General features: G+C 38.5%; 1 protein-coding gene across 2 annotated transcripts in view; it reads left to right on the top strand.

Annotated features, from left to right (window-relative positions):
* The first annotated feature begins 13,874 nt into the window (after positions 1–13,874).
* map3k9 (mitogen-activated protein kinase kinase kinase 9) overlaps positions 13,875–22,235 on the top strand; it is a 150,514-nt gene continuing 142,153 nt past the window's right edge. For both annotated transcript variants that reach the window (XR_005631310.1, XM_039741833.1), the window contains exon 1: positions 13,875–14,445. Coding sequence is in view for 1 of the 2 variants with exons in the window: in XM_039741833.1 (XP_039597767.1) it covers positions 14,115–14,445 (331 nt within the window). In the remaining variant the exon portion in view is untranslated. The remainder of the gene's footprint in view (positions 14,446–22,235) is intronic.

Genomic DNA, 22,235 nt, shown 5'->3' with positions numbered 1-22,235 from the left:
TCACTTGTTTCTCTTCATCTTCCTCCAAAGTATTTAATTAAAACATACAGGTGTAAATGGGAACAAGCTAAACGGAGAAATGCTGCTTTCTTTTGTCATTTGAATCATACTGCTAATAAAAAGACATTAAAAACCAAGAGAACAGCTGTTTCCGACTAAAACAAGCAGTAAGGGTTCATAATCTTAACGAGAGAGACAACTAAAGTGAAGCACAAGTGTTACTAGTGCAACAAATGCTTCTTATTAAGCAACTGGGTTGGAACAAAAAACTGCAGACACTGCAGCCCTCCAGGCATGACTTTGCCCATCCCTGGACTAGGACCTTACCATGACAAAGAGTAACGTCGTTTAAGGTTTCAATCCGTAACCTTGGATGTAAAGCTTAAGCCAGTGTTTCCCAACCTCGGTCCTGTGGCCCCCCTGTAGCTGCAGGTTTTTTTTCCAACCAGCTTTTGTTTTAAATTGGACTCCTGGGCTAATTAAGTGATGTGTTATTTCCCAGGTTCTGTGTTTTGGGAACAATATAAAAATTAGAAAAATAATTTTGGTTAAAAAATAAATAAATAAAAAATATAATAATAATAATATAAATGTAAAACTCACGCTGCTGTGCTTTTCTGAATATAGAATAAAAGAAAACTTTAGCTGCTAATTAAATGAGTGGTATCAAGTGTTGTCACTGATTAGTAATTTGGTTGGAACAAAAACCTGCAGTCACAGGGGGTCCCCAGGACCGAGGTTGGGAGACACTGGTTTAAGCCTTGCTCTGGGTTTTACAGCAGAACCTTCATGGTGGGGCACATTGCCTCCTGGGTGGCAGCATTTAGGAAGAGCTTAATGACACACATTTAAAATTAGACCATATAAATATGCATATTTTTCTTAAACTAAATAATTTATACCATATACAAATATGATTACTTTTCTTGAGGTTTAACCTTCTTAAATATCCATAACAGACATACAGAAAAAACATGATATGAAATAACAAATTTCCAATGAAACGTCAAAATTCTTAAGACATGGAGAATGGCTGTGGTGGGCCTCAAATTAGAAAATTAAATCAGGTCTGGGAAATCGTTTCATATGTTAGCTGCAGCATGGTAAGTGTTGCCCATGCTGTTCTTAGCAAGTTCAGGGGCCTCATGTATAACGGCGTGCATAGAATTCACACTATAACATGACTTAAGCACAAAAGCCGAAATGTGCTTACGCACAGAAAAATCCAGATGCAGGAATCTGTGCGTACTCCAACTTCCACGTTCTTCCACTCCATAAATCCCGGTCAGCGTGAAAACTAACGCACGTGCACGCGCCTTCTGTCCCACCCCAATTCCTCCCAGAGTTACGCCTCTTTGAATATGCAAATCAATATAAATAGCCCTTAAGCTCAGCGCTCTGTGAAAAGACAATGGGAAAAGCACGGGCGAAAATATACGAATTTCAGCGAATACCAAGTGGAGGCAAAGAAAAACGTACTATTTGTTGATTTAAACAGTGGTATAAACAACACAAGGAAGCTGATCAACTGACATAGCATGTTGGAGAAACTCGAAAGCTCAAGTTCACAAATTCGCACAGTGCCGGAAATAAAAAAAGAAGCTGTCACATATCAAAGTCGCTGTGAAAAGGCGAGTCCTAACCCATCGTCTGAGTTTCATATGAAAGCTTATTAGGGTACAGAGAAAAAAAGGCACACAGTAGGAAAAAAGCATGAAATGTCAACTTTAATCTCGAAATTTCCACTTTAATCACGTAGTTTATTTTGTCATTAAAGTAGAACATCATAAATTTCATCTTAAATTCATTTAAATTCACCAGTTTCTTTGCTTTGTATTTGTTCTTTAATGTGCTCTATGTGTGTGAATCACTACATGCTTCCGTTCTTTCTCTTTCTCCGACAGGACACAGAATCCATTACATTCGTGATACTACATCTCTCTGAATAATTAAAATACTGAGATGTATACGTGGTATCAATTTCATGATGATTGGAATGAAAACATTATTAAAAATGGGAACACGGTGGCGCAGTGATTGGTCATGTCTCACACAAGATGCTGCTGCGACCTTTGATGAAATAATTTATTGTAGCAGTACAGTACTGTCTCTTTCAAACGTACTAACCTGCAATTCCTGTTCTTACTTTTCTTTCCCCAAATACCCAATCGCCACACAATCAGCTCTGTAATAGACGTTAAGCCATCTGTAAGCTTAAAACCATAATTCTTCAAAACTTTTAAGGAACACTGAAATATCTTCATTGTACTTGTTTAATTATTCTATTCATCTATCCTTCCAGTGTTGCGCCAGCTTCAGTAAATATACAGCACGCAAGGCAGGAACAATACGTGAACTAGCTAGCATTGCGGCACCGTGTCCTCACATGTTAAATTATTAACAATACAGATTATTTAAATGAAGTTAAAGTTTTATCTGTATAATATAATCAACATATTTTGCTGCATTTCATCTTAAAATTGATATTGTCATCATATGTAAATACGCGCTTTATAAAGTGGCGCAGGTTGTGCAATATTATAACCGTAGTGCAAGTTTACAGTGGGGTAATTGTACTTATAAGTACAAACAGTTCTACAAGGAGCAATTAATTAAGTGCATTTATAGTTCTTGGGATGAAACTGTTTCTGAACCGTGAAGTACGTATAGGAAAGGCTTTGAAATGTTTTGCTGTGGCTTTGGCAGCGTGGGCTTGATGCTGCAATACCGATAATTCTCTTTCCAATCTGCTGCTGTGATTCCCCACTCAGATACAGTGATATAAATACTCCGAGTGGTGCAGTGAGAGTAATATGGAAAAAGATGATCTGCTGTAACCCTTAAAGGGAGCAGCTGAAAGAAGAAAAAGAAGAAGATGGTGCAGTGAGAGTAACAACGCTAAAGCAGTTATGGTATTTGGAATACTATGGCTATTCCCTGGGCCATTATATTGTTACATGTAATCTACAATCAGATGCATTACACTAATAAACAATATGCGGTTAGTTTCAGTGTATTTATAAAGCTGCATCAGAAATGTGGTTCTAAGAAATAAACGGTAACCACACAGGAACAGTAGCACTGCTTTTACACTGAGTGCCGCCAGTCTTCAAAACTGAGCGGAGAACCTGCGTACGACTGGCCATGAGGTACCGTGGAAAAGTGCATGGCTTTACGCCAAGTGTAGGTTTTATACATCGCGATTTGAACATGGAAAACTTCTAACGCAACATTTCTGTGCATACACACCATTCATACATGAGGCCCAAGGTTATGACCTTGACTGGCAGGCATCTTTGTCTAAGGAGGTTGAAAAGGCAGAAACATAGGTGGGGACAGAGTTTATTTTTGTCACTTTGGTCCTTGCAGTGGCTAAAAAGCCCGATAAAACCAGGGTTAAATGATCTGACAAAATTCGTCAGTAAGCACCAGAAACTGCATATGTTGTATGTTTTTTTGGTAAATACACTTCTTTGATGTCTGTTGAAATATGGCAACAGACCCTTAAGACTGAAAGATCGGTTGTAGAAGGGGGTGTACTCCAATGACAGAAGGGTTAGGGCTCGTCTCAATTTTGCTAAGAAACATCTCAATGATTGCCAAGACTTTTGGGAAAATACCTTGTGGACTGATGAAACAAAAGTTGAACTTTTTGGAAGGCAAATGTCCCGTTACATCTGGCGTAAAAGGAACACAGCATTTCAGAAAAAGAACATCATACCAACAGTAAAATATGGTGGTGGTATGTGATGGTCTGGGGTTGTTTTGCTGCTTCAGGACCTGGAAGGCTTGCTGTGATAGATGGAACCATGAATTCTACTGTCTACCAAAAAATCCTGAAGGAGAATGTCCGGCCATCTGTTCGTCAACTCAAGCTGAAGCAATCTTGGGTGCTGCAACAGGACAATGACCCAAAACACACCAGCAAATCCACCTCTGAATGGCTGAAGAAAAACAAAATGAAGAATTTGGAGTGGCCTAGTCAAAGTCCTGACCTGAATCCAATTGAGATGCTATGGCATGACCTTAAAAAGGCGGTTCATGCTAGAAAACCCTCAAATAAAGCTGAATTACAACAATTCTGCAAAGATGAGTGGGCCAAAATTCCTCCAGAGTGCTGTAAAAGACTCATTGCAAGTTATCACAAACGCTTGATTGCAGTTATTGCTGCTAAGGGTGGTCCAACCAGTTATTAGGTTCAGGGGGCAATTACTTTTTCACACAGGGCCATGTAGGTTTGGAATTTTTTTTCTCCCTAAATAATAAAACCATCATTTAAAAACTGCATTTTGTGTTTACTTGTATTATATTTGACTAATGGTTAAATGTGTTTGATGATCAGAAACATTTTGTGTGACAAACATGCAAAAGAATAAGAAATCAGGAAGGGGGCAAATAGTTTTTCACACCACTGTATCTGCTTGAGGGATTGTGGGAGCTTGCTTAATCTGTCTTCAACTGCTTTGTAGGAAGGCTTATAACTGTGCACTATTTGGTATTTTGTAAGAGGTGGTTCAACAGTAATGTTGTATGAAGTACCCAATAGCCATACTTAGAAGCAGTGAGACGTTTATGGAAAGTGAATTAAGAAAAAGTAAAATTTCCCCATGAGAAAACTACTAAAATTTAGGTTTTTAAGTAGAAGTGAAATAGGACAGTGCGGAGGGCCTCACCTGGCTCCCTACTCCTGACATCCCACTTCCTGCTTCTCCCTCCCCTCGGCCCGCTGTGTGTCTCTTAGATTCCCGTTAATGAATTGGTGCTGCAAGTGAACTCTGATACATAGCTCAATGAGAGAAGTTGCAAAATCAACCAGAATGTTCAAGCGAATTACAGAAAAAAACCCAATCTAAATCTGTTAAGTAATTCTGGCGTGAAAAGCGGACAAACAGATGGTTTTTATATATACAGAGCTAGAACCATGTAATGGTGACTTAAAGCAGTCACAGTCAGCACAAATAATAATCTTAATGATTGTTTCTTAACTCAGTGGGGCTATAGCTAATGGCTTCCCTGGCTTTAGGAAGGAGCCAGCCCATTTGTTTTAGAAAACCCTTTTGTAAAGTGAACTTTCATAATGCAAACACCTAATCATAAAATGTAAGCATTTCTTAGCTCTTAATGAGCCCCATTTTTGTTCAAATAATACCGAAATACATAAAGGTTGACAGAATTAGTTTATTAATGGTATTATCAATGACTCAAATCAGTGATTAAACCAATTAAATTAAATAATGTATAATAAAGCACTTTACCTAGACTTTTTCACTTCTAGTTTCAGATTCAAACAAATAGCCTTTTGGGTTTTTCTTTGGCTTTAACAACTAATTCACTATCTGTTTTAAAGACACAATGCGCAGGATAATTTAGGAAGACATGTGAGCACCACACGTGACAAGGTAAGGAATCATTGCATGTAAATGCACAAGTCTGGACTCTCTCTAGCACTGCCTGTGCCTTTTTTTGTAATATGGAGACAAAATCTGCACATAGTAGTCCAGGTGAGGCCTTACTATTGAGTTATAAAGCTTACGCATAACCTTTCTGAACTTATCTGGATATAAACTGTGACAAATACACTATGACACCTAGAACCTGATTATAAAGATTACTTTTATCTTTCATGCCTCTCACTGTGTATTCACTTCTACCATTTCTACCTCCTACATGTAGTACTTTACATTAACTTACATTAAATTCCATCTGTCACAAGCTTGATATCCAAGTCCCTCTGTAACAATTTAGTTTATTCTTCTACTTTAGTATCATCTTCAGACTTAAACAAACCTGTTGTTCGTATTCTTGTCCAGTGTGACACATGACCAGAACCCTTGCCTAGCCGGGACACCCTTGTATCAGAAGGACCAGAGGAGAGACTGTGTTCTGGGCATTACCTTCCCCGGGACATTAGAGGGCAGTAGCCCTGGCTTGCTGTATGACCGCGGGTTTGGAGCTTGAAAGCTCCACCCTGCTGGGGCCTGTAGCCACTGCCAGAGGGAGCTTGGACTTAGTTGGAGCCCTGTGTTGCAGAACTTCCGCCACACCCGGAAGTGCTGACGGAAGCCGGTCAACGAGCACCTGGAGCACTTCCAAGTGTCTTATAAAAGAGGTCAACCGTCACTACTGCAGAGGCCAGAGTCGGGTAGAAGAAGATAAAGCTTGCTGGAGGAGGAGTGGCGGCGAGAAAGGACTTTAAGTTGGAAAGAAGGAAGAACTGTATGTAAGGGTGGGAAACGGGGAAGCTGTTCCCACAGGAAAAATAAAGGTGTGTGGCACCTGCAGTTGTGTCCATGCCTGTCTGTGTCTGGTAGGGTGACTGGTGTACCCCCTAGTGGCCCACACCAGATAATTTAGGTATATTTAAAAAAAAAAAAAAAGCAGCAGCCCCAGCAACCGACTCCTGGGGAACAACACTTATGATATCTCCCACCACGACCCTTTGATCTTGTTGTATAAGCCAATTTTGCACCCACCTCCATGTACTGCCCTGAATTCACATTTCTTTTGATTCCAAGCTTCACGTAATACCTTCTCAAAAACCTTATGAAAAATAAGGTAAATAATGCCATATGCACCTCTTTTACCGTATGCTTTTGTTGCTTCCTCATAGAATTAAAGCATATTGGTAAAAGACAGTCTCCTTCATCTCAATCCATGTTGCAACTTGCTAATAAACATTTTCTTGACATGTGATACTCTATCTTTTCCTTAATAGCAGGTTGTATTAATTTTACCCATAATGCCTGATAAGTTAACTGGATCACCCTTTTTACTTAGTGAGATAATATTTGCTACCTTCTAGTCTTCAATAATTTTTCCACTATTCAGATATTTTTGAAAAATACACATCAAAGGTTCATACTTGTACTTACTAACCTCCTTATGCATTCTGGGATAGACATTATCTTGTCCTTGTGATCTGTTAGAGTTTAGCCTATTTAATCTTAGCAGTACTTCTCTCTCTGTAATTTGCAGATCATGTCTTTGGATGAGACATAAAACCAAGGTCCTGACTCCCTGTGGTCATAAAAGATCCCTGGGCATCTTTCATAAAGAGAAGGGTGTATCCCGATGTCCAGGCTAAATTGCCCACCACAGCCTAGTCATTCTGGCTCCGTAATAATTCCCTGCCTCTCTCTCTCACCACTTCCCCACCTAACAGCTAACATGTGATAAGCGTACTGGCGCAAAAATGGCTCCAGGTGCATGCTACACATTAGTTGTGGTTGAAGTAGCTCCAAACTTATTGAAGCACTTTGATTAGTGAGGAAAGCAGCACATAAATGTAAAGAATAATTATTAATAATGTTGGGAGGGTATTGAGTACTTCACATTTGTAAACTAAGATTCACTATTTCACTTATATATAATTTAGTTTCTTGTACACTTTACCCTTCCTTAAAATAATCACTCTTCTCTCTAAAAGCTTTCTAGCTTTCCACCCAATATCCTTACTAGTGGTTGCTCTCATATGTCCTGCAGTTTGTGATGCAGTTGTTAATGTTATAAACCTTATACAGCATAGCTGTTTTTAGTTGTGTTCACATATAATGCATAAAACACCTATAGCAATAGCCTATGTCTGTCAGTCTGTCAATTAACAACTTGGCACCTAGTGGACCAGTTCTGTTGAACTGTTTCTGTTGGTTATGTTGACTCTTATTCTTTAAGGAAATTTGCAGTTCAATTTTTGTTCACATATCTCAAATAGATTACCCTGTATAAAGTTCTAAAATTTCAAAATCACCCTTTAAAAAGCATTAGCAAATGTGCAAATTCATCTATCTTAAAACAGAGAAACATTTTGTGTAAGTTAAACTAGAAACTAGTTAACAGTTTCAAGATAACCTTGACAGCAGTTTAACAAACTTGTATATTTTACATAGGTTCCTTTTTTTTCACATCTGAAAGCTGCTACTGAAGGTGACCAGATTACCAATAAAAGATAATGAAACACCAGCAGACTGTGTGGCTGCATAATGATACAGAAATACTGAGCCAAAACTGAGGAACATTTCAAAATACTTCTAAAAACCCACTTTTGCTCATTTTGCCTTTTCATAATTTTGTACAGTTAGTTTCTGAATTTCCCCATGGATTAATAAAATTTATTTAATCTATAACAGATTACATTTTTCTGTGGTGGCATTCTTTGCCACTGTCATTTTATCAAAGTACTTTTTCAGAGTCTTTCATTCTGTGAAGAATGTGGATGCTGCAATTACTGATGGGCATGGTGCATCAGATTGATGCATTATGACAATATTAAATATTTTGGTCCCATTATGGACTGTAGAGTTCTGGGGTATGGAGTGCTGGGCAGTCTGATGGCTTTGGGATTCCTAGAAGTTTACTTTCTCCAGCATCCACCAGCTGGAGAATTTGTTTTCCTTTTCTGGCCATCTGTTATGACTATTAGGGTCCTAAAGACTCCATAGAGTGGATTCAGACTGTTTTACTTTCTTTACACAGTACTGTGTTGAAGGTTTAATTTTAAACAGGTAAATGTGGTATTTTTACACAGTCTATGTTCAATAACCCATAATGGAGAAGTGGAAACATGTTTTTATTAAGGTATGCAAATGTATTAAAAACCAATTTAATGTATTAAAAACCAATTTAAATGATAGCTCTCATTTATAAAAGTATTCAATCCAAAGTGTGTTCAGGTGCATCCTTTTTGCTTTAATTCTGTTTCAGATGTACTGTATCTAGAACTTGATTTAAGTCTACTGGTGGTATACTGAATTAATTGGACATTGTTTAGAAAAGCACACATATATCTGTGTATACAGTATAAGGTCCCACAATTCACACTACGCGTCAGGACAAAACCAAGCTATTAAGTCCACAGAATTCTCTGTAGACCTCTGTGATCAACCTATGGTGAGGCATAGATCAAAACAAGGGAAGAAAACCATTTTTAAGGTGCTGAGTTTTCCCAGGAGTACTGTGGCCTTAATAATCGTGAGATGGGAGAGTTTGGAACCACCAGCACTCTTCCTAGAGTTGGATTTACAGCAAAACTGAGTAACCGGACAAGAAGGGCCTTGGCCAGGGTGGTGCTCCAGTATTCATTCTAACAGACCTTCAGAAGTCCTCTGCTGAAATGGGAGAACCTGCTGGGAGGACAACCATCTCAAAATCATTCAGCAGTTTATGGAAGGAAGACTAGATGGTAGCCACCCTTGCGTAATACGCATGTCACAGTTTAAAGGACTCTGAGAGCACGAGGAAAAAGATTATGTTGTCTGATGAGCCGAAAATTGTCCTCTTTGGGCAGAATTTCAGTCACTATGTCTGGCAAAGAGCAGGCACTGCTCACCATTTGCCTTATACTGTCCCCATAGTAAAGCATGGTAGTGGCAGCATCATGCTATGGGTTATGCTTCTAAGCAGCAGGAACAGGGAGGCTGGTCAGAGTTGACAGAAGGATGAATGTGGCCAAATACAGAGAGGTCCTTGAAGAAAACATGCTCTAGAGTGCATATGACAACAACCTGGGGTGATGGTTTACCTTTTAGCACAGCAATGACCTGAAGTATACATCAAAGACAATACTAGAATGACTTTAAGGACAAGACTCTGACTGTTCTTGAGCATCCCAGCAAAAGTACATACTTAAACCCCAACGAATATGTGTGGGGAGATCTGAAGGTGGCACTTTAAAGACATGTCCCATCCATTCTATTAGATCTTGAGAGGATCTGCTAGGAAGAATGCAATAAACTGCCCAAATCCAAGTGTCTTGTAGAAACTTTTCCAAGAAGACTGGAAGCTGTAAAGGCTGCCAAAAAGGGCTTCTACAAAGACAAAATTAGGTGTCTGCAGAAAGGGAAGATTTCAGTTTTTAATTTTGGATAAATTTAAAAAACCTTTTTGAAAACTACTTTTCACTTTTTCATTTAGGTTACTAAGTGCAGATTGATGGACAAAATTTTCCATGTAAGCTTAAATCTACAGTATAGTAAAGTGCATAGAAAGTGAATGAGTCTGAATTCTTTCTGAATCCCCGGTATATTTAAAAGTAATAAGTTATACTTAACTCCATTATAAACACTTCCATTTGTGTTTTATTTACAATGTTTCTATATATTTATTAATCATTTATTTTCATCTATTTACTCTGTATTTCTTTTACTGTTTGCACACTTTGAGCTAAACTTATTTGTGAAAATGCGCTATGCTATAAAAATAAAAGTTGTTGGTGTTGCATTGCTTGACCTCAAACAAGTGACATGAGCAGAGGGTTACAAACCCAACTTCAATAATGAACAAGATATCAAATCTGTACCTGTGTACTGTATATGCACTGGGGGAAGAGTACTCTGCTGAGACCTGTCACCAGCCCAGCTCTATCCAAAACAGAAGAGACCAGACTTGTGTCGCTGTAACTCTACATGAGCAGGGCTTCCTAACCTGCAGATCTCTGGAGATTTGTCAGGGGGTCATCAGCAAAACAGGGGAAAAATGAAATGGAGGGATGAAAATCATATTTTCTATGATGAAATTTATTTTTTATACCATTATAACAGAGTTGAGACAAAAGCATTCCCAATTTGTAAGATAAAGTTTGAGCCTGCATCCAAAAAACAGGACTTTGGTAATTGAAAGCTCAATGGAAAAAATACAGAAATGTCCCAAGTTCACTAGGAACTTGGCATATTCAGTGTCACAGCAGACAGAATATGGCTTCTAATATTGTTATTCAACAACTGTTACTTAAACCTGGACAAGCCTCATTTAAATTAAGTCAGAAATACATAAGAAATACTAACCAATAATGCGAACTTTGATTTGAGGTCACTAGAGGAATGAATTGAATTTGCCAGTGACATAACTTTGAAAGTGAAATTCTCTGTTGTTTCCCTGCCAGAATTCTGGAGCAAAGTGAAAAATGAACACCCAGTTTTGAGGTAAAAACACATCTGATGTCTCTTAGCCTCTGCAACATCATACCTATGTGATGCAGGTTTTTTCACACGAGGGGGAGTCAAGCTAAAGTAAGAAAAAGGGATTTATTAGAAAATGAACCTTCACAAAACTGATAAATCCATTTCTCAATGTAGTCTCCACCCTTCCCAATGCATTTGTGCCACCTGCCTGGAAGTACCTGGATTACAGCAGAATAAAAGGTTGTGTCTTATCCTTGCAAATACTCGTACACCCGAGTTACTGTCGAACACAACATGCTGAGGGGTACTCCAGTCACTCGTGCAAGTTTACTGTGACTTGCTGGAGACCAACGTGAAGCCTGCTATTTGATCCAAGCAGCGGGACTGCTGTCTCAAGGAGTCCTTTTGCTACAAGACAATCACACATACACTGCTAAGAACACCAAAGCTTTTCTGGAGAAATTGAAGTCTGAGGTATTGCCACATCCTCCTTATTCGCCAGATTTGGCACCATGTCATTTCCACCTTTTTGGATTGCTAAAAAAACATCTGGGTGGTCATCAATTCAAGACAGATAATGTCTGTGCACAAGTGTTTGTGAGGATATGAAAAAAGCCTTTTATTCTGCTGGAATCCTGGCTGGTGGCACAAGTGCATTGAGATGGGTGGAGAATACATTGAGAAATTATATCATCAGTTTTGTTAAGGTTCATTTCATTTTCTGATAAATCCCATTTTCTAACATTAGCTTAACTCCCCCTTGTATATATAATATACATACTGTACATACACACACACATACATCTATTTAGGATACATGTCATAAGCCAATTATTTAATGGGGTGGGGGGGGGTTGTCTGTTAGGGTTGCCTTTGCATAAAAAAGGGCTGGAAACCCTTGCACTAAAGAGAAACCCCACAATTACCTCTGATTCCTGGTGATAGGACACAGTCCATTTGTGAAAATAAAAAGCTAAAACTAAATCTTTATAACACCTGAAAAATATAGACTCTGATCAGATGTACTGCAGGTCTTAAAGAGTCTTTTTATTGAGTGTTTTCTTCACTTACTTTGAGTTACATTGAATGTTCAGTAGTTTAATGAACTTGTTGATGTTGGTGATAAATTGATTGATTAATTAAACAGAAGATACCCCATACTGAAGGTGAATATTTAAGATGGGGTTTGCAAATGCTAAAGGGGGGATTCATTGTACGAATCTAAAGCCAAGGAAGGTGTACAAAAGTGATCTGGCCGAGTTGAGGATTTCAGGCAGTTGGAAGTTTTGGGACTGAAGGATAATTTCTTTTAAACGTGGCTGTGGGGGCTGATCTTTTTAAATTACTAAGTTGGTCACTGGTAAGACACTCTGGGACACCAGCGTGTCTTAAAGTAAAGCTGAACTTTTAAGGACAGACAGCAAGATTCTATGGATAGAGGTCCCAGCTTTGATTAAAAAAGGGAAGTTTAGTTTTAAATGTGGAGGGGGTGTTTGTGTGTTTTACATTTGAGGAGAGTGTTGATTAAAAGGTGAAGTGGCTTTAAAGATGTCTAAGATGTCTAGGGGGTGCATGTTTTGTGCATGTGAAATTCATGGTTGATATTTTATTTATTCACAATTGTGGATGTGATGGTTTGCTTGTAATAATGTATTCTTATTAATAAGTTAGAAGAGGATTATTTTCTGCTCCCTTAATGATTTGTGTGTGGTTTGTATATTCTTTTTACAAGAATTTTGTTGGCATAAGGCACTTCAGTTCTTTATTTTTTTTTTTTTTTTTTAAAAAAAGGTATTTTAAATGTATTCGTCGTATTTGATTATTGTGGTGTACAAATTGGTCATACTCAAATCGCACTCAACCGGTTATAAAAAATGTGATGGCAGTGAATATTACTGGAAGATGGTGGGCATCTGCTCCTGTTACGCAATTCCATTTATTACAGTAGCATAGCAATTTACTGTATTATGGATATAAGCAATTTAGTATGTAAAGAATGTGCTTATCAAAAGAGTGCTCCGATTAACATTTTTAACTCGTGTAAAATGCTACGGGGAGACAACACACATGTTCGATTGATCTTATTTATGTAGCTCAGTGACGAGTAAAACATATACATTGACTTAAAGGAAGAGTCCTATATTCTACAGGGCTATTTTCTGATGCAGTGTGTAACTGGATGGGAGTTTTGGCTGGATGCACGTGTGAGACGCCTTCACAATAATCTGCAAAACTGTGGATCAGGTGTTCGACTAATAGCATATATTAAATACATCTTATTAAAAATTGTCTTAATAGTGAATAACGTCACACTGACAGCAAGAAGACCCGGAAAAAAAGAAAGGGGCTACATCATATACACACTGCGATACAGCTCCGACCCTAAATTGGATTAAGCGAGGCCGAAAATAGACGGCTATATTTAACCCGTCAAAGTATAGCAATACGCTGAACTAAACTCGCTGCACTTCTGAAATTAGTTAGATTCATAAATACTTGTATATAAAAAGTGTGACCTTGAATAAGAATCGCTTACGAATACCCAGGTCTACGTACCATTGGAGAAACGTGCGTTTTATAAAACACCTCGCAGCAGATTACTTCGCTTTTCTCCTTTTTTCCGTCGAACTCCGTGCCCCTCTTTTTGCTGTGAATTATTTTTCAAGTTGCAAAAAAAAATGTTCGCGGTGCAATAACGTATTATCCCAAACTGCAATAAAATTAAAATACAGCATTCTGCTGATAACATAGGCATCGCCTTTAGAGCAATGTTTCTTTATAAATACACGCTAATTTCTTAAAAGCCATATGTTAAAAACTACCGGGAAACGCTCCGCACACCTCAGGTGTGTCGAAGCGAAGATTGACGGGGACAACATCCAATCAAACAACAGGCGTGGTGGAGTGGGCGTTACCGCGTTGACGTCAAGGCTTATTATAAACTACTGTGCTCGGCGAAGACGGCCAATTGTGGTCAGAATCGCTCATACGGTTGCTGTAGTCGACTGCTTGTAATTTTCATGGGGTGGCGCTTGTCTGCGCTCTCGGTGCGAGTCGTGCTCACGCGCACTGCGTTAATCGTCTTATTATAGCGGACCGTACAGGAAGTCAACCTGAAATTGGTCTAAATGCCGCTCATTTCGAACGCTATTACCATAAACCTCCAGTGATTACCGGGGACCATAAGTGAGACTCCGAGGCTGTCTCTATGGGTCTTCAATGGATGCATTCAACATTCCCTTTAATCCGGATAATAGCGACTCCTCGACCGACCCTGAGCCCGCTGCGACACTCCGACCCTCGAGTCTTAACCCCGCTGTCTCTCGTTACTGGACGGCAGTATTTGACTACGATGCTACTGCAGACGATGAACTCAGCTTGCGCAGGGGAGATGTGGTGGAGGTGTTATCCAGGGACTCCATGGTGTCGGGGGACGAGGGATGGTGGACTGGGAAGATCGAGGAGCGCGTCGGCATATTCCCAAGTAGCTACGTGTGCTTTGGCCGAGACGCATTGAGGGCCAGGAGGGCCGAGCAACCTCCCCTGCACCGTGAGTTACTAGTTCTGACAATGCTTTAATTCCCTTAACTATGTATAGTTGATTAATCGCCGTTACAGACGTGGGACGGTTCACGGGCCTTTCCACTGGTATATTCCTTTGTCTTCGTTTTGTTTCATTTGCCGCGACCTTCTGTATTGTATCTCTAAGCAGGCAGTCCCCCGAGCTGAAATGTCCTGTGTGAAAAGCTATAGTTCCCTTTTCATAGTCATGCCTCATTTATTTGGGAAGGAAGGGGAAAATAAAAAATCACGCACACATAGCATACATCATCTTGCAATGTATTTTACATTCCTTTGTTACCGTTCGCTGTCCCAGAAGCACCTGTTCACTGGTGAGATGTTTCTGATGATTCTGCTGCTGCTGGAAATGCTTACGCCCTACTTTGTTATTGTAAAGCTAGCCTTTCCCGGGGTATTACTGAGCCTTTTAATTTCTCCTACAATTCTTCCCTTTTAGAGGCTTTTATGCACAGGTTGTGAAGGGTGAAGTTAATGATGATTGTTCCATAATAATGAGCACGCAGATCAGGTTGTCTTCTTTTTATTTCTTACTCCAACATGACGGTGTCTTAAGGAGTAGTCCCTGTCTTTGTGCAAAGTGTAAACCAACCATGGACAGGTGGTTATGCCATTAGGATACACACAGGGTAACACCCGCAGTTGCAGCATGTGCCAATTCAGGGATGCCAGGTGACCTAAATCTCATATCTTTGGAATGGTAGTCCACAAAAAGGGCGTGGATATTCCACGAAAACAATGCTGGGATTTGCATGGAGCGTTCTATACGTAGCAGCCATAACCGTTATGTCATTTTGCTGCACAGGTATACTCACATAATTATTATATCTTAATTTTTTTATTCAGTTTTACCAGTTTATTGATTAACTTATTGCATTTCAGGTTCATGGGGTGTTGCAGTTTATCCCTGTACCATTAGGCATAAGATAAGAATCCATTCTGAATTTGACACAAGTTAATTATACCAGAGGTTCTCAAGTTCAGTTCTCTGAGCCTCCTGTGCCTGCAGGGTTTTGTCTCTATCCATTTCTTCTCATTATTAAGCAAGCTGCTATTTCCTAGATTCTGTGCTCTTTTGTCTGCAACTACAAATTGCAAGCTGGTGATGCTATATTTTTACCAAAAGGTGCAGACATGTATGTTTGTTAGATGGGTACACATTTTTTTTTTCCTTTTAATTTTATTTTGTAAAGTTGTTGCTCATTTCACAGTCCTTTCACTGGTTTATGCTCTGCTCATCATTAATTATTGATTTGGATACAATAGAGATAGCAATCTCCAAAATAAAAATTAAAGTAAAGCCAAATAAGTCCCTAAAGGAAACAAAATACAGATATGTATTTAAATGTAAATTTGACACTAATTTTTAAATGCAAGATACAAGGGAGGGGGTCTTGATGGGGGATAGGGTCAGCTGATTAAAAAATATATGGTGGAGTGGTGGCAATGAGGTTCAAATTCTGCAAATGTCAGAAGTGATTCCACTCTGTTGGGCCCTTGAGCAAGGCCCTCCTTAACCTGCAATTGCTTTGTCCTGGTTATGATGTTAACCTGGATTCAGTCCTTTAAGCAGGTCCTCCAACTTGCAGGGGGAACTTGATGGTTGGTGGCAGGATTGGCACTGTATCAGTGCATGTTCCTAACCTAATTAAACAATGAGATCACTTTAAGGTGACTGATTGAGAGTACTGGCTGGAACAAAAACCTGCATCCATTGGAAGCCCCCAGGACTGAACCTGAGAACCACTGCATTACAACAGGGGTTTCCAGGTTTTTTTTTTTTTTTTTAATTTTATTACAATCAATACATAGCAATCAAGTTTTTACAAAAAAAAGAATTATGTTAAGAACAGATCGATCCCCACCCCTGAGAGAGAGCAAGCCAAACAGTGTAAAATTTAAGGCTTGTAAAAATACCTAAATTAATAAACTCTCTGTGCTTTATAAATGTATTTTAAAACATTACTGATTAGATCCTGCCATGTTTTCAAAAAAGTCTGTACGGATCCTCTGAGTATTTGATTTTTTCCAATTTCAAATAGTATAACACATCAGTTTCCCACTGACTTAAAAGAGGAGAGTTTGGGTTCTTCCAGTTTATCAGAATAAGTCTGCGTGCCAACAGTGTAGTGAATGCAATCACAATTTGCTTGTCCTTCTCCACTTTTTAAGCCCCTCTGGAAGAACCCCAAACACAGCTGTTAATGGGTTAGAAGGGATTGTGAGTCTAAGGCTGTCTGAGTGGTAATTAAACATTTTTGTCCAGAATAATGTTAATTTGGTGCAGGCCCAGAACATGTGACCCAGTGAGGCTGGGGCTTGGTTGCAACATTCGCAGGTTGGATCATGCCCTGGAAACATTTTGGAGAGTTTTAGTCGAGACAGATGTGCTCGATAAATAATTTTGAGTTGTATAATTGTATGCTTTGCGCATATGGAGCTCGAGTGAATTCTCTGCATTGCTACTTTCCACTCCTTTTCTGATATATTAATTGAGAGGTCTTTTTCCCAGTGTCCTCTTGGATCTTTGAAAGGAAGGGATTGTAAAATGATTTTATATATTGTAGAGATGGAGTCTAATTCCTTAAAATTGAGCAATATTTTTTCCAGCATGAATGAAGGTGCAAGATGAGGAAAATCTGGAAAGTTCTGTTTAACAAAGTTCCTGATTTGAAGATAGTGAAAGAAATGTGTAGCTGGAATGTTAAATTTGGAATGTAATTGTTCATAGGATGCAAAGACGTTGTCTATATAAAGATCTCTAAGTAAGTTAATTCCTAATTTTTTCCAGATATTAACTGCATATGTTTGTGAAGGTTGAAAGAGGTGGTTCTCTTGCAGGGGTGCCACAGATAGAATCTGGAACCAATGTAGAAAGCATTTTAAGACGGAGAAGCTTCTAAGTGAGTGGAGCACAATTGGGTTATTAGTGTATTGCTGATAACGTGTGTTTATTGGAGCGCAGAGCAGTCCAGGTTTAGTTTTTGAGTATTAATGTGGCTGCTAGTTTATATTTCAGCCAGTTTAATAAATGGTTTAGCCTTATAAATGATTGTTTAATTTTATCTTCAGAAATATGTGCTACTATATTTTATATGTAAAGGCAAAAAATGCAAATTTCTGAATTATCTGTGTCTTGTGCTTTTCATTTTAATGCTCCTTTTCCTGTGAAGTTTACTATTGTATCCAGATATTGACAATTAGTGATGAGCAGTACAGACACGAGTGCATTACTGAATGTTAAATCAGAGTTGCTATTTCAATGTTACATTTAATTTGTGAGCTAATTAGCAACACAAACCTTAACTGAGTGGTCCTCAAGTTCAGTCCTATGGACCACCTTAAGTGCGGGTGTTCGTCCTAACCACCTCCTGCATTATTTAACAAGGTGTTCTTTCAGATTCTGCCTTTTTTTGTGTTGATCCAGAAATACAGAATGTGTTTGCAAAATTTTTAGGGGAATGTAGCAAGAATTTGTCTACGTGACATTATTTTTTACTTTCTAATCTACAAAGTATAGGGGACAGTATTGGAATCGTCCAAAAATTCAACTTTGAGATTTTGATGAATCTCAATGTTTTAGACCTCCCCAAGTCTGAAAATGCCATTTGTGGAATTTTGTCTGAGAGTAACTAGAGTACGCTTTCACTTCGGTCAACCAAATTTTGTATACATATATTATGTACAAAATGTAGATTTCTATCAACTTTTGAGCTATTTCTGCTAACCAGATGTGGTACTTTATTCATGCAGCTGCAGAGTCTGATTTTGTTCAACTTTAATCATATATTGAACAATTATAAATTTGATTTGTTGTTGATGGTTCATGTTGATGTCCTTTATGTATCCTGGAGACCAAAACTGCACACAGTACTCCAAATGAGGCCTCACCAGTGCATTATAAAGGCTGAGCAGAACCTCCTTGGACTCGTATGCCACACATTGTGCTATATAATCTAACATTCTGTTTGACATCTTAATGGCTTCTGAACACTGTCTGGAAGTTGATAGTTTAGAGTCCACTATGACTCCTAAATCCTTCTCATAAGGTGTACTCTTGATTTTTCTGACCGCCCATTGTGTATTCAAACCTAACATTTTTACTTCCTATGTGTAATACTTTACATTTACTGACATTAAATTTCATCTGCCGCAGATCTGCCCAAGCCTGTATGCTATCCAAGTCCTTCTGTAATGAGATAACGGATTACAAATTATCTGCTAATCAGCTATCTTGGTATCATCTGCAAACTTAACCAGCTTGTTACTTAAATTCCTATCTAAATCATTTATATATGTATATTAAAAATAGCAGCGGCCCTAGCACTGACGCCTGTGGACCACCATTCTTAACATCGGCCAATTCTGATGAGGTTCCTTGCACCATCTTCCTCTGCTTCCGGTGGCTGAGCCAATTCTGCACCCGTCTAAAAACATCACCTTGAACTCCCACTTTTAGTTTGATACGCAACCTCTCATGTGGCACCTTATCAAATGCTTTCTGAAAGTCCAGATAAATATCATATGCTCCACTTTGATCGTATCCTTTTGTTGCCTCCTCATTGAATTCCGTCATGTTGTTAAAACATGACCTCCCTCTTCTGAACCCATGCTGACTGTTCGGAAAAACTCCTGTCTGGCCGGTGTTGCTTAATATTATCCTTAATTCCTTCCATTAATTTTCTTCTGATGCATGTTAAGCTTACTGACCTATAGTTGCTTGGATATGCCCTGTAACCATTTTTTATATAATGTAATGATATTTGCCATATTCCTGTCTTTTGGAATCTCACCAGTGCGCAGTGACTTCCTAAAAATGTGTCAAGGGCTTTTATATGTACTCACTAGTCTCCTTAAGAACTCATGGGTAAATATCTGGTCCTGATTATTTGTTTGATTTCAGCTTATTTAATCTGTGAAGTACATCTCCCTCTACAATTTTCAAATCCCTCAGTTCCTCCTTACTAGTTGCGTTTACCTCTGGGTAGTTATCCACTTGCTTACTTGTGAACACCTCAATGTAAAATGTAAGTTTAGGGCATCTGCTATTTCATTGTCTGTATCTTTTAATTCCTCTTTACTATTTCTGATGCACTTGACCTCCTCCTTGACTGTTGTTTACTATTAAAATACTGAAAGAATCTCTTGGGGTCTTTTGCCTTATCTGCTATATTCCTCTTCAACTGTCTTTTAGCCTCCCTGATATCCTCGTTAATGGTTGCTCTCATGTTCTCATACACTGTATGATTCACTTTGCAGCTATTAGTCTTATATGCCTGTATAAAGGAGTTTTTTCCTTTGCAACTTCTTTTTAAAATCTTTAATCCACTGTGGAGTTTTTTTTTTAATTTCCTGTTAATTCCAAATTAAGGTATGTATCTGTCCTGCATTACATTTTTAAATTTAAATTACATTTTTACATTTTTAAACCTGTTCCACTGGTCCTTGACTGTTTCCACACTTAACAGCTTATCCCAGTCTATCCTCCTTAGACTTTGTTGCATCTGCTCAAAATTTGCCCTACCAAAGTTAACAATTTTAGTCTTTGCATATGCAGTCTTACAAAATACTGAGAATTGTATTATATTAAGGTCACTTGACCTTAGTGGTTACATCACTTCTGCACCATCAATTCTATCTTGATTAATTACCAAATACTAAATCCAGACAGTCTTCACCCTGTGTTGGTGCTTTAACCATACTGTGTTAAAAAAAAGTCACTGATTACTTCTAAAAGTTCATGTGCTCCTCCATCTGCAAGGTTATCCCAGTAAATATTTGGATAAAGTCCCCCATGACTATAATAACCCCCTGTAAACTTGCCTTTTTGATATTCGTATAAAGGTGTGTGTTGAAATTACTGTCTGAATTAGATGGTCTCTAACATACTCCTAAAATAAGACCCCTTTCCCTAATATTTTCCAGGTGAAGCCACATGTCCTCACTAAGATGGGGCTCATCATCCAACTGAAGAGGACTTGCATTTAAATTCTGTTTGGCATAAACAGCAACCCCACCTCCTTTTCTGTTCTGTCTATCCTTCCTAAAAAATGTGTATCCCTCTATGTTACACTCATCCCAATGTTTATTTAGCCAGATTTCCGTTATTGCTATAATATCGTAATTATGCTCTGCTACATACAACTCCCACTCAATTATCTTATTATTGATACTTGTAGCATTAAGGCAAGCTATTTTTAAGGCATTACTCCTTCATTTAACTGTTTGCTTAGAATTTACATTACTACACATTATTTCTACACCATTGTTTGTACCTCTATGCATAGATCTAAACCTGGCCTGTCCTGGACTCCCTGCCCTCCCATTCCCTAGTTTAAACAATCCTCGACTATCCTACTTGTACGACTCCCCAATAAATTGGTTCCCCTTCCGGTTTGGATGTAACCCGTCGTGGTGGAACAGGTCCCATCTGTTCCAAAAGGAGTCCCAATGCCGCATAAACCTATACCCTTCTAACCCTTTTTATGAAGGATTTGCATATTGAATCTGATCATACCATTCAATAATAATACAGTAATACAATTCAGTAGAAGAGAGCACGTATTTACAGATGACGACTGGCTTCTAAGTAGATCTTGTAAATCTAAATAGACCTTCTTGGCGCTCATGATAGTTTTGAGATGAAATGCATTTAAGTATATATATATATATATATATATATATATATATATATATATATATATATATATATATATTGCATTATACAGAAATTTTTAACTTCACTTAAATAATGAGAAAACGTGTGGGCACAGTGGCATAATGGTAGTGATGAGCTGGCTCCCCATTCAGGGATTGGTCCCGCTTCGCGCTGTGTGCTTGCTGGGACTGGATGGATGGAATAATTAAACGTACTACAAAAACATTTCACTGTTCCTTAAAAGTTTTGAAGAATCGGCATTCTAAGCTTAGAAATGGTTTTACATTTATTAAAGAGCTTCTTGTGTGGCGAATGGTTACGTGGAGAAAGAAAAGGAAGGACAGAAATTGGGTGGTGTTGCGTTAGACGGAGACAGTACTGCTGCAATAAATTATTTCCTCGGGGGGCCGTGCACATCCCAGCAAGCATCTTGCGGGAGGCAGGAACAATCTCTGGACAGGGCACCAGCTCATCGCTACCACTGCTTCACCATGCCCCCATGTTTAATACATGCTTTAATTTCATCATGAAAATATCAGCTGTACATCTTAGTATTTAGATTGAGAGCTGCAACAAGAGAAAGCCCGTTTAAGAAGCCTGTAGTGATTCACACACACACAGAGCACATCAACAACAACAACATTTATTTATATAGCACATTTTCATACAAACAGTAGCTCAAAGTGCTTTACATAATAAAGAATAGAAAAATAAAAGACACAATAAGAAAACAAAGTAAGTCAACATTAATTAACATAGAATACGAGTAAGGTCCAATGGCCAGGGGGGACAGAAAAAAACAAAAAAAAACTCCAGACGGCTGTAGAAAAATAGAAGAACACATACAATACGAAGCATTTAACGTGTTACTTTAGTTACGATGGGATCTGAGAAACTCTAGTAAATGTAACATTGATTTTAAGGTTAAGTTTAACTTGAACTTCCGAGTTTATACGCCACTCTGTATCACTCAATCAACTTCCTTTTGTTGTTTATACCACTGCTTAAGCCAACAAATAATGTTTTTCCTTGCCTCCACTTTACATTTGCTGAAATTCTATTTTTCACATGCTTTTGCCATTGTCCGTTAACCAAACACTGAA

The sequence above is a fragment of the Polypterus senegalus genome, chromosome 18 (assembly GCF_016835505.1).
Source record: "Polypterus senegalus isolate Bchr_013 chromosome 18, ASM1683550v1, whole genome shotgun sequence".
Taxonomy (NCBI): domain Eukaryota; kingdom Metazoa; phylum Chordata; class Cladistia; order Polypteriformes; family Polypteridae; genus Polypterus; species Polypterus senegalus.
Note: the sequence above shows the minus strand (reverse complement) of the source record. Positions and strands in the feature narration are given on the sequence as shown.